At 23.7% G+C, this 13,485-nt stretch overlaps 2 protein-coding genes across 2 annotated transcripts; one reads left to right on the forward strand and one right to left on the reverse strand.

Moving 5' to 3' along the window:
• Nucleotides 1-2,521: 2,521 nt before the first annotated feature.
• On the forward strand, nt 2,522-4,948 carry LOC112595677 (3'-5' ssDNA/RNA exonuclease TatD). Its single transcript, XM_025340974.1, has 7 exons — nt 2,522-2,611; nt 2,879-3,036; nt 3,204-3,302; nt 3,675-3,835; nt 4,027-4,210; nt 4,381-4,543; nt 4,613-4,948. The coding sequence occupies exons 2-7, from the start codon at nt 2,886-2,888 to the stop codon at nt 4,770-4,772; spliced, it is 918 nt and encodes a 305-aa protein (XP_025196759.1). The 5' UTR covers nt 2,522-2,611; nt 2,879-2,885; the 3' UTR covers nt 4,773-4,948.
• Nucleotides 4,949-7,407: 2,459 nt separating this feature from the next.
• On the reverse strand, nt 7,408-13,385 carry LOC112595675 (histone acetyltransferase type B catalytic subunit). The gene is made up of 10 exons (XM_025340970.1): nt 13,253-13,385; nt 11,723-11,800; nt 11,573-11,648; nt 11,391-11,511; nt 10,467-10,602; nt 10,239-10,398; nt 9,812-10,026; nt 9,583-9,734; nt 7,745-7,861; nt 7,408-7,665 (listed from the first exon to the last, which is right to left on the reverse strand). The coding sequence occupies exons 2-10, from the start codon at nt 11,769-11,771 to the stop codon at nt 7,501-7,503; spliced, it is 1,191 nt and encodes a 396-aa protein (XP_025196755.1). The 5' UTR covers nt 11,772-11,800; nt 13,253-13,385; the 3' UTR covers nt 7,408-7,500.
• Between the last annotated feature and the right edge of the window lie 100 nt (nt 13,386-13,485).

The following is a 13,485-nucleotide window of genomic DNA, read 5'->3' on the forward strand; positions in this document are numbered from 1 at the left end:
TGAAAATTGTTTTATTTTAGTTTTAAATTGAATATCATTTTCGAGGTCATGTTCTAAATCTTAACTATAGTTTATAAATACAAAATAGCAGGGAATTGACTAATTGATTTGATTTTTCGCGTAAAATGCCATTGTCAAATGTCAATCCCCACATTCACTCCATATTTATAAAAATAAAAGCTGTTTTGAAAAATTGAGCACGTTTGTTTGTCAATTTATACACTTTTTGACTTGACGTCTTGTCTAGCTACGGTTTACAATACTCGAGAAACGAAATACTCAACGATAGTATAATAAAAACAACCGCTTGCTTGTGTATCAATAAATTATTTGAAACTATTAATATAAAATGAAATAATCTGATGGTTGTAAATTGTTATACAATCATACAGTACTAAACAACAAAAATGTTTATGTGTCAGTGTGTGTACTGCTATAAAGTGTAAACATATTATTGTGTACAAATTAAAACAAAAATAATACGATAATAGAAACAAAAATAGAAATGCGTCGGTCCAAGTGCTATAATGATAATAATATTATGTACTTGTATATTATACTATTACTATTATTATTTATTAGGTATATTTTTTTAAACACGTTTTTTAATGATTAAATAATAATTCTTTCTAAAAATTAGATAGGTATAACTGTATAAGTTTATATACAGATATACTCCTCAATAGTCAGTAGATCTAATTTAAAGTCTTGGTATTTTTTTTTTATATTCTACAAAAAATTGTTCTGAATGATTTACTTGTACAGCATTTTTAATAATGCTCATTGTGATATTCAATAAAAGTTAAAATTATTTAAACATTTCGGTTTATTCATAGAAATTACAATAGATTTAATAAATAGAACCGCAATAATAAGAAAACCATTTTAAAAAAATCATTAAAGATACATATATTATATTAATTACTAGCAGTATTAAGTATTTTATATATAAAATATGTACTATAAATATGTGAATATGTTTTCCAATATAATACTTTAATATTTACTGCAGTACCTATCTAACACTACGCAAAGAAAAGATTTAGATATAATCTGTTACTTGTGACTAAGTACACTATTCGACTATTCTGTAGAATAAAATATTAAAATTCTCAATTATTCAGATATTATTTAATAGTAGTATAAATAAGATTAGTGTAGACAAAATTTAGATAAGTTAAGATGATAAGATTTGAACAATGAAAATTCATATTTCTCACAAATTTAGTTTTGAAGCCTGAAGGTCTTATCCTTATTTTAACTTGAAGAATTTTAAAATATCCACTGGGAGGTAGAACCTTATTTGAAGGATCGTATTTAAGTATTTTTATTTTTTACTATAGTGTATATAGGTACTATGTTAAATAAAAAATTAAACGTATATTTTGTCATAAATCATAATGTATTGATTCAACAATTCAACATAAATATGTAGGCTTAGAAATAATTAAATAAATATGATTATATATAATATAATTAATATGGGTATTTCAATCACATTTATAAATTACATGGATTTGATTATACAAATAAATATTTAAACTACCAGAGAACCAAAGAGTAGATCTAGATATAACAAAAAATAAGTATCTGATTCTGTAAGTACCTATCTGAACAACAAATGTATAGTAGTAGTTATAATTATATTTTTAACTTAAATGCAAATTTCTAGTATTACTTACCCACATGATCATACCTATATATTTCGTCATGTTAAATCATCTCGTGGTTTAAATGAATAAATTGCAAGGTAGGTATTGTATAAACTATAAGGTATACTATTTATTATATGTTTATAAATTAGTAAGTAGAATGTTTTTATAGGAGATATCCATGTCAAACAAAATACGGTTAAAATATGGCAAGTACCTACGCCGTTAATTTTATATACCTAGAAAGGTACTATAATCAGCTTAAATTGGAATTGCTAAAAAATTATAAACTAGGTATATGTATAAATTATAAATAGGTATTTGATATGTACTAAAAAATTTTGAGTGCCAATGATAGTGATGTAAATACCTATACAATTATTATTATTTTTTTCATACAATTTGTATTGATATTAATAAACTTTAAATATGCAGTTATTTAAATATTTTCTTATCTATTATTATTTTTATAAAAAAATTGTTTTCATTTTTCATACACTTTAATATTAGCATAAAACACATATCTAATGAAATGTTAGTTTTAAGAAATCATGGAGAATGCGAGCAGCATTTATTATTTTAAAAATCGTAACCTACCTATTTGGAAATGACTATGGGCTAGTTTATTTTTAAGGTGCATTTTAATCCTGCAAAACTTAGTAAATTGGGAAAACTGAAAGAAATCAAAATTCACCTTTTCCTCAAAATTTTTTATCCATTTCATTTGGAAGAAAATCGATATTGGATAAAATGGTATTTGGTAAAAAATTATTGGATAAACTGTATATTAGGAGATATAATTTCTGGATAAAGTAGTGCAGTCCCTCCAAAAATATCACTGCCCGTCCCGTAAAAAATAACGTGATAATATTGACAAGTGACGACTGACGATCCGCGGCTGGTTCGGTCGTTATCGTATGGAATTTTAATGCTGTTGTTTTCGATTACAAATGTCATAGGTATTTATTATATGTCAGTTCTTTATCACCAACTTTAGACAATTAGACGTTTAGACATTAGATAAGTGCTAAGTAGACCACCGCGATCGATGTACAGACGTACAGTGTCCATAATAGCTTATCGTTGACACAGTTAAAAATTAAAACTCAGAGCGTTACATTTATATATTTATATACACATACAGTCTCAACCTATTAAGCAATAATAATAAGAAAAATAATTATCCTTAAGTCTTGTTTACGTGTAATTCTGTACGCTTTTTTTAGAAGTATCATGGCTTTTCAACCTAACAGCACAGTCAAAGTTCTTGATCCAATCCGAGAGAACTATGACAATTATTTGCTCATCGATGTTGGATCGAACATGGTGAATAAAAAATTCAGCAGGGACTTGGAATCTGTGTTACAACGAGCAAAAGATTCGGGTATGGTTATGTACCTATGTTGGTTCGTTTTATCTGTTATTATATGTTTCTTCAGACATTTTTAGATTACCTGACGTTTGAGACATCATATTGTAATGATTTCCTATGACACTGCTTACTGTCAACAATTATGAATGTACTGTTACATAGTATTTATCATTTTACAGGTGTTCAAAAAATAATTGTTCCTTGTACCTCTCTAAGAACAAGTAAAGAAGCGTTACGGTTAGCAAGAATATATCCAGGAGCGTTATATTCAACTGCAGGTAAATGACATATTTATATAAATAATTTTAGTTTGTGCAATGTATATCTATTAAAATTAGTTTAGATAAACACGACTACTATAAACGTAATCGTAGATATCCAAGTTTTGTTTTTAATCATTTTTAAATAAAACTGTACTTGTACATAAAATTATAAAATATTTGATGTTAATTTTATAAATTATAGATGAGACATTAGGTAATTTAGTTTAAAATATGTGTCTAAAATAATGTTATATTAATTAACCTATTTATTAATTACTTCTATTAACTATTGTCTAATAAGCACTTTTTTTTTATTATTATTATCAAACATATTATTGTTATTTGCCTATAATACGTAAGTAATGCTTATTTTATTATATTTAATAGGTATCCATCCACACGAAGCAAAATCTTGGGAAGATAATTATTATGATGAACTGAGAGATATTGCTAAAAATCCAGAATGTGTAGCTATTGGTATATGTGGGTTGGATTATAATAAAGATTTTTCATCACCTGATATACAAAGAAAAGTTTTTGAATTACAGGTATTATTAAAACATAAAAGTATGAAATTGGTTACATTTCTTTTAAATTTTTAAATTAATGTTTATTGTATGATTATTATTTGCAAACACCAGGCAACAGGTTAGAATAAAATGTTGTATATTTTGCATGTTAGTTTAATTTTAACGTGTATATCAACGTTAATATTTATTTTTTATTTTTTTTTTTGTAGATTTCCTTGGCTAAAGAAATGAAAAAGCCCATTATGTTGCATCAAAAAGGAGCACATGAAGATTTTTTAAAGATTATAAAAACACATTTGCCTTTAATGCTTCCAGCAATTTTACATTCATTTACTGGTTCTTTTGAAGAAGCTACTGACTACATAAACTTAGGAATGTACATTGGAATAACAGGTAACATTTGCTGTTAAATTAATGTTAGCTGTTGCACAATGAAAGATAGTATTATGTTAATTATAATGGTCAATATTTAAATATAAATATATAATGAATGTAGAAGTTTTTAATTTTTTTTTGTTTAAGTACACATTTGTTAATTTTACTAAATTTTTTTTTTTTTGCAGGAGGCTTGTGTAAAGACAGTTCTGGTAGTGGAATAAAAAAACTTTTAAGCGCAGGAACATTAACATTAGATAGAATACTAGTGCAATCAGATTCTCCATTTATGTATCCAAATGCTAGAGCAGCAAATCTTACTGATGCATTAAAATCTAGTCTCACTCAAAGGTATATTTTCAAACAAAATATATATTTTGAAGAAATAATTATTAATTATTATGTATTATATTTTTACAGATCTTTGGGATTTTTACAGCGTTATTGTACATTTCATAGAAATGAACCATGTTCATTACCTGTTTTGGTGGAATTGTTAGCTGGTTTTATTGCTAAAAAACCAGATGAAGTGGCTTTAGCAACATCAATTAATGCACTTAAAATATTTGGAATGTCATAATTTTAACACTTCAAAAAGATGTATGAGTTTGTGTTGGTTTTATTTTTTTATTGAATTTATGATTTATAATTTATTATTGTTATTGTTCATCAAATTAAGGTTTTTAACTAAAAATAACTATTAGTCAACGTAAAAAAAATGAAAATATATTGTGCCATTTAACAACTTTTGTTATAACTGCTATATTGATATAACTAAATAAATCATTTTACTTTATTTTTGTAACAGTTGTTTTGTTTTCATTATTATTGATTTTTTTTTTTCAACTAAATTCTGCCAGACAAAAATGAAAGGTACTGGGTTTTGATAAAACCCATTCAGTTTAATGCATCTTCCATGAAATACAATGTTAAGTAGACGGAATACATTAAGATAATTACTGTACCGGCATAAGTTTCACAATTCAGTTTACTTCTGCTAATCTATAAATTTTTTTGTGAAATAAGAGTTTATACAATGTAGTATTTATAAGTGAATTAATTATGGAGAATTGAAATTATCTCAATAGCTTATTGTGATAATTAAATTGACTAAATCAAAATTCTGTAAAAGTATGATAAGTATTTAAAAACAATTGGTGGAAGAGAGGTATCCCTCCTCATAAGGTAGTACTTGTGGGAGTGCTAAACCTTCCTTAATAGTAGGTTTTAGTCTCAATTTTGTTTCCTTAGGTTAAAATTAGACACTACAAAAAAATAAAACATAATTTTATAGTTAAAAATTATAATATCATTTGTTCATTATTGATGAATGATGAGATAAATCTTTATCCTCTTGATAAAAAAAAAAAAATTAAAAATCATAGACAAAATAGGATAAAAATAAAATTGAAATCCTATTATACATGTATGAATATCTGTAATAATATAATATTTAGGTAGTATAAATGACAAAAAAATTATAAAAACAAAATGTTATCTAAAAAACAAGTATTTCATGTATATAAGCTGCTTAAAATTATAAACAAATTAGGAAAATAAGTAGAGACATTTGTTATAATATCAGTAATCTTAGTCCTCGCACACTGAAATTTTGTTTCAAGCTAAGGTTTTATTAGTGTTGAATACTTGAATGTTGATCTAAAATTTATAGAATAAATACTATAATTTTTGTCAATAATATGAACCTTAAACTGCAGCTATTTCTTACACTTTAGATAAAGGCGCTATATTTTTAAAAAACAGTCATAAACTTATTAGTAGAAACAGATTTGCGTTTGACTTAAAATTAATGTTCTTAATATCATTTATACCTGTGACGTAGGTAAACTAAAGATAGAATGACATTTTTAATTTGTATCCGATAAACAATCCAAATGTTTTTTTCATACATGGATATTTTTTGCATATTAATTATAATTTATACATAAAAGTTTTGTTTTGTCCATTTTAAAAGAATTAAAATAATTTTAAATATGAATACTAATAATTGTATAAAATAAAAATTATTTGGAATTAGGGCGCTGAGAAAAAATTTGAACGTCTGGTCACACTAGTAATAACATAACATTCAATGGTTATTTGGTAAATGTAAATAATTTTGTAAAAATAATGTAAAAAAAATAGACAAAACGAGCATTGCTTTGTTGTACATTAGGTACCTTTCAAGTGGTTGACTATTATGGGTGCAAAGAATTTAAATTCAATCATAATGTACAAAAAAAACGAGTTTGAGTGGTAATGGTTAGCTAATATTATGACCAAGTATATTTCTTAAGTTTTTTGATAAACGATTGAGATCATTTATTTTACTTATAATATTACAATTGGTAGACATAATTTTTACCAAAATATTGCATTTAATGTATGATTAGTATTTATTTCTTATAATATATTATATTTATAACATATTTTATTAACTAATATAACAATCAATTTAATACTTTTCTGCAAATACCTTAGATCAATGTGAATAGATTTCTAGTATTTAATAATAAAAAAAATATATATCATTGCGTATAGTTGAATTTATAAGAATGTAATAAAAGTAAGTTTTAAATTTCCATAAAAAATAATTTTAAATAAGAAAATAATTATCATCATTATTTACCATTTAAGAGGACGTAGCACCCACATGTGTTATCTCACTTGTCTCCGTCTAACACACATACAACATAATAGTTTTTCATTCACCAGTTTCAATAGCATGCTTTTACTTTTAATAGGGTGAATTGACCTATTATTACATTTTTATGTGAGAACAATATCTGTGTTCTCTTGTTGGTTTTTTAGGATATTTTGATTTTTAAGTGAATTATGAGCATTTTCAAATATTTATACTTTTCATACATCATTGTAATAATCTATACATTCATTAGAGTAAAGCGCTCAAAAGTCTAAAATCAGCAAATAATATAAAACTTAAATATTAATATATATATATTTTAATGAAGTTAATTTTATTAACTACTATAAAATCAATTGTTTTAACATCAAGTTTTATAATACAAAATAAAAACTTAGATTACACATAAAATAATTCACAAATTATTTAGAACTTAATAGTTTGTTAATTTATTTATGTAATATTAAAATTGATTATATTTAAAGTACTAAATGATTTTATTAAAATATTCAATTATTACAAAAACTTAATTAAATCAATCAAGTAATGAAAAAAAGGAACATGTATAAAAATTATTCTTAAGTTGGAATTAAAATTAATATAGAAAAATTGAAACAAAAATGTTTAACATACAAAAAATAAAAAACTGGATATTTATGACAATTTATACAGCAAGGCTAACTTCTAATCGCTTGATAACTTTATCATACGAAGGTTCTAATTCATCATACTCAACATCCAAATCTTCCAATTTTACAACTGAGTCAGCTTTTTGGATTTTTTCAGCTTCTTCGGCTGGCATTGCCATCATAAGTTTGGTAGGTTTTTTCTAAAAACAATAAAAATATTAAATATAAGATTCAACTGTTCGAAAAACAACTTTTTATCCTATACTAATATTTATATACTTGAAATGGCCAATTCAATCTTGCTTTTACAAATTTCTTATATTTTTCATATTCATCTTCATTCTGCCGATTGGTAATTTTTAGTAATATAATTTCTATTACACGACGAACTTGTTTCTAAAAATAATTTTAATTACAATTAATTTAATATACACATGAATTAAAATTAAATGAAATTAACACAACATTCATAGTTAAAATAAATAAATAAAGAATTAAATATATTTGCATATTCTATAAAATATATCAGGTTTCAGAAACAAGTCATTGTTTTGAGGATTTGAAAATTAAGTTATTGAAATATCAAATAGGCTAAATTTTTTTATCAATAACCATTTATTATTTAAAAAAAAAAAAAAAAAAAAAAATAAAAGATTTTAAAAATATTTTTTTACAAAATTGCAAGTAATGAAATTTTTTTTACACAAATAAACATTTTTTACTTTTTTTAAGTATGATAAAATACATTTTTAATTTCATATTTTTTTATGCATTTCAATATGTAAAAATCAAATTTTAAAGAGTAATTTACAAGTAGCTCTTTTATAGATCTTTTAAGTAATAAAAAATTAAGCAAAATGTCATTCACTCACTATTATTTTACTTAATAAAAATTTGTTTTGCTACATTTGATTTTGATTTTTACTATTAATAAAATCGTGTTTTTAGGACTAAATGGAGTAAATGTAGTTAAATGACGCGATATTTACTAAGGAAATTGAATATTGTATGTATTTTTTTTTCTTTTATTTTTGTGTTTATAATTAATTATAACTATTAACAGTTCTATAGAAAAAATGCAAGCAATATATTTCCAATTATTTTAATGAGTCTTGACTCAATTGCTTTATTGGCTTTAATAAACTTACTTAAAACTTTAAATACAAGAGAATATCCAATTAAAAATTTTTATAACTACAAAAATTTAAATTAAATAATTTTTTATATTTCCTCCGCCTAACTTAATTAATTTACCCTAATAATTAAATAGAGGAAATTAATTATTATTTTTTTAAATTTAATGTGTTTAATGTGAACATTTAAAGATAATACCGTGTGTAAATTTGTATTTTATACATAATAAAAACGAAAAAAACAAAACTGAACTTATATTTATAAATGACTTACAATTAGTTGTAAGGTACTGTCAAGTGAAAATTAAAACAGAATATAAAGTATTATCAGATGAAATATTTTTCACAAAATTTAAAATGTTTAATACCAATTTTGTTTTTAGTTGCATTATATTATAAACAGTGAACTGATCAATTAATAGTAATAATATAAGACATAGCAAATAATATAAACATATAAAAGTTTATAAATTAAAACAATTATATATAAATATTATATAAATAGCTAATGAATAATATTTTTATCTCACTATTTAAACTTCTTATCTTAATTTTAATCATGTTTAAATAGCTAAAACTGTACATTTGTAAATATCAATAGATGTAGATAGCCAATGCATCTTATTTTATTATAAAAAAAATTTATAAATACTCTACTTTATTCTATATGTAAATAATTGTTATTTAGACTAAGTCTTTAGTACTTATTTATTATATATCTAAGGCAGTGGTTTTCAACTGATGTACCATGAGCAGCGATAAATCTATTAATGGAATTAATTTTGTATATATATATATATGTATTATACATAAAAATATATGTTTCACGTATTATATGAATTAGAGTGCTGCAAAAATTTTGTAGAAGTGTGTTACATTGTTAAAAAGGTTGAAAACCACTAATCTAAGGCATAAGTACAGTATAAATAAATTCTACATAACTATATATTATATTGTAGATTAAATAAATTAATAATAATATACCTGGTTGATTTTGTAAAGACTTTTAAACTCTTCAACCATTTCTTGATAATGTAGTTTTTTTAATTTTACTTCATCAAATGTTTTTAGATTATGAAAATTAGTAACATCTACGAAATCTCGAACAAGTTGAAATTCATCGTTTGGACTTTCAACTAATAAGAGTAAGCAAGTAATTAAATACTTATACATATAATATATTTTGATAATTTATAAAAATATAATTTAATACCTGTAATATCAATAACATCTGATTTAGTGGCATAATGTTTGTAAACAGAATTCAAGAGCTTAGCACACAATCCTTTCCTTTGAAATGGTGGTAGAATTAACATTTGACTAATTCTTGGGCGAATTTTATCTGGGTAAGCATAATATTCATAGATGGTTGAATATCCTACTGGAGTATAACACGAATCACCATTTTCATTTTTAAAAATTTCATACCTAAAAATTAATTTGGATCACTATAATTTTAATATAATATTTTATTCAGATTTAAAACTGATTCAACACATCTGACTAACATTGATTTCATTGTTTATATTTAAAAACATTTATGAATTATAATTATTGTTCTACTAATTTTATAATTCAGTATATAACAACATTTATATTCAAATAAAAATCTATGTATTTGTAAAAAAATTATATCTCACATGATAAATATTTTCCATTTAGTATCATCAAAATCAATGGTATTTGATGAATCTATGTACCATAAAACAAATGTCTGTAGTTGATTAAAATAATCTTTAAACTCAGTGTTTTCATCTTCAATTACATAAACTTCAAATTTCTTGTTTTCTTCATTATGACCTACAACAATGGGTAGACATATAGATATAAATTTTAATCTAAATTTGAATATATTAAGTTCATCTTACTTAAAATAAATTGATCAAGTTGAGTTCCGTAAGGCTTAAACAATGGTTCATCTTCTAAACACTTTTCAAATACATCAATGTTTGTAAAGAAATTTGGAGTAATATAATCCTTAAGTTTCTCCATTATATTGTCAGGCTATACAATTAATACATAAAAATAAATAAATTTAAAAATAATTTATTGCTAAATTAAAATTAAGAATATTTGTAAATGGAATATTAACATATTAAGACTAGCATTGATATGTTGATGTTTCAAAAGTTAGCATTTATTTAATTATTTGAGTTTAAAAACTAAATTATGTCATCCAACTAATACAAAGATCCAAAATATATTTATTAAATTCAAAGATAATTTTAATTAGAAAATCTTAAATAGAAGAAACTAGCTTCAATACCGCACCAATTTGATGTTGTGTTTATCTTGTTATTTTTTTATCATGAAAAAAATATTCATAGTGCTGTTAATAAAATAATTTACACTTTAATGCTGGGCATGCTCTAAATTTAAATGGATTATAACTATAATATTCATAGTATGATAATAGTTTTCAATTTATTAATTTTTTTAATTTTATTGCTACTGTAATTTGTATTATAAGTAGAGCGCAGATTTCTATGCAATCATATTTTTTTTTTTTTTTTGTATATTTTTACAAAATTTGAAATGTATTACATATTAAATTGAACTTTTTTTATTAAATATTTAAGTAATTAATTAATATAAGTTATTTAATTTGTAAATTTTAAGTATGCAAACAATTTTCTTGCATATTTCCAAGATTTTTACAACATATTATATGGCATATTTTGATACTTTCTACATTTTAGTGTATACAAATCAGAAGTGCTATAATTATAAGCAGTACATAAAGATCAAAATAGACAACAAGAACTAGTTGAATAACAGAACATAATACTTACATTCATCCCAAATTTCTCTGAATCCACTTTCGAAGAATAATTAATGTTAATATAGAGCTTAAGAGTACAAGCAGTGTAATACATTTTTACAACAAGGTCTTTGTAACCAAATATTTTTTCCCTAAAATAAAATTAATAAAATTGAATTATTTTTATTTGTATTAAATTATTTAAATACTCACATATTTCCAAATATTTGATAAGTCATATCTGGATAAAATGCTGCTTTTGGATCATTAATGTCACTAGGTTTACGTACTAAAAGATAAAAATAAATATTAGGTATACAACAAAATGTTAACATTAATTTTTTTTATTTGTTTTATAATTACCTAGTTTAAATTCTAATGCACTATTACTGCTTACAATGTACTGTTCCATAGTGACTATCAAATTAGAAGTCAATAAATCTGAAATAAATATAATAAAATATACAAGATTAAATTCCACATACTATATTAAAATTAACAATACATACATAATAGTCATAATTTATCCGTCAAAAAAAAGGGACACTTTCTAAAAGTTTTTAACAATTACCTACATCTATTGGATAAAATTATAAAATATTTACCATTTAATTAATTATTTTCTCTATAAAATATAAGATATAAATAGTAAAATAACATTCTCTTTGAATAAAATTTATTAATTATACATAATATGTTATTATAGTAAAATTATAATAATTTATAATTGAAAAATGATAATGTTCACTATCTCAATGGTGTACATTTTATAGCTGAAATTATGGATATGTATAATAAAAATATATTTGCATAAGATTTAAAATATTGAATTTTTAGTTTAGTAAAAGTGGGACTATATGAAAAAGGAATAATCTAACGTTGTTTGAACACAGAGGTATTTTATAGGAATAGGTATTTTTAATAACATCAGATGTAACTATCATAAAGAAATTATTAAAAGAATTTAAATTATTGTTGGTCACAACATATATTACTGATTGTGGCCTGATATGGCGTGGTGGTTGGTCTCGGCTACTAATGTGTTCTGAGGTCAAGTATTGGCCGACATCGCTAGCACTCGAATGGGTAACCACCCGAGTTCTTAGTTACAAATCCATGGCGCACATACATACACCCACATGTTACAACCCTACTAACCAAACCTTACACAAAATACCTACTTTTCCTATGTACAGCTAATGGCCTTAGTTGCCGGGCTTAAATAAGATCAATAAAAAAAAAAATATATATTACTGATTAAACCTATCTATGAGAGTATACCACCTAAAGTTACCAAACTTTTTTGCTATAATTAAGGTGGGCTTCTATAAACAAAATATAGGATGATGCGCTATCAATATTTTCTAATAAAATGGCTATTAAATTTGCCATTGTTAATTATGACACCATTTGCTGATTAAATTATGTTCAAAACATTAAAGACTATTATAACTACATACTACTAAAATGATGAAATGACTAAATAAAAAGCAATAAAGAAGATAGTTAACTTGTAGTAATTTGATGATGATTATAATATTATAGTATTTTATTTTATAATGAAAAATGTATAAATATAAAAATATCAGCACACTACCAGTGGCAGTAAATTGTGTCTGGCAGCATTTTACCCAAATTACCATCAAGACATAGTGTGCAGACCTAAGAGCGATTACTTGGGATTGATTTTTTATCCCTCTCTTCTAGAAAATTCACCTATTTGAAAATTGTAAAGATAATTTAATTTTAATAAATCATTCTGTATTCAGAATGCAAGCAGGCAATGGCTTGTTACACACAAATTTTGTATATTCCAAACATAAGAAAAACATAGCTACAATATATGTTTTGCCCAAAATCGACGTACATAGGTTGATAGTTTTAAGTACTTACCTATGTGAAAAAGGTGAAAAATCTGTTGAAATCAGACTAATAATACAGACCAATAACTATAACCAGTGGTGTGAATACGGCAGTCGGCAGGTGCTGTTTGACGAATTTTAAGTCGGGTTAGAAAATATCACTTTAGAGACGCCAACGATGACAACGAAAAGTAAATGATAACTAAAAATTTGGCGGTCTGCAGACAATAGCCGATAATCGTTTCCAAACGTCACAGGTCTTAT

Source organism: Melanaphis sacchari, unplaced genomic scaffold, assembly GCF_002803265.2.
Source record: "Melanaphis sacchari strain LSU unplaced genomic scaffold, SCAv2.0 Contig28_pilon_pilon, whole genome shotgun sequence".
NCBI classification, from domain to species: Eukaryota; Metazoa; Arthropoda; class Insecta; order Hemiptera; family Aphididae; genus Melanaphis; species Melanaphis sacchari.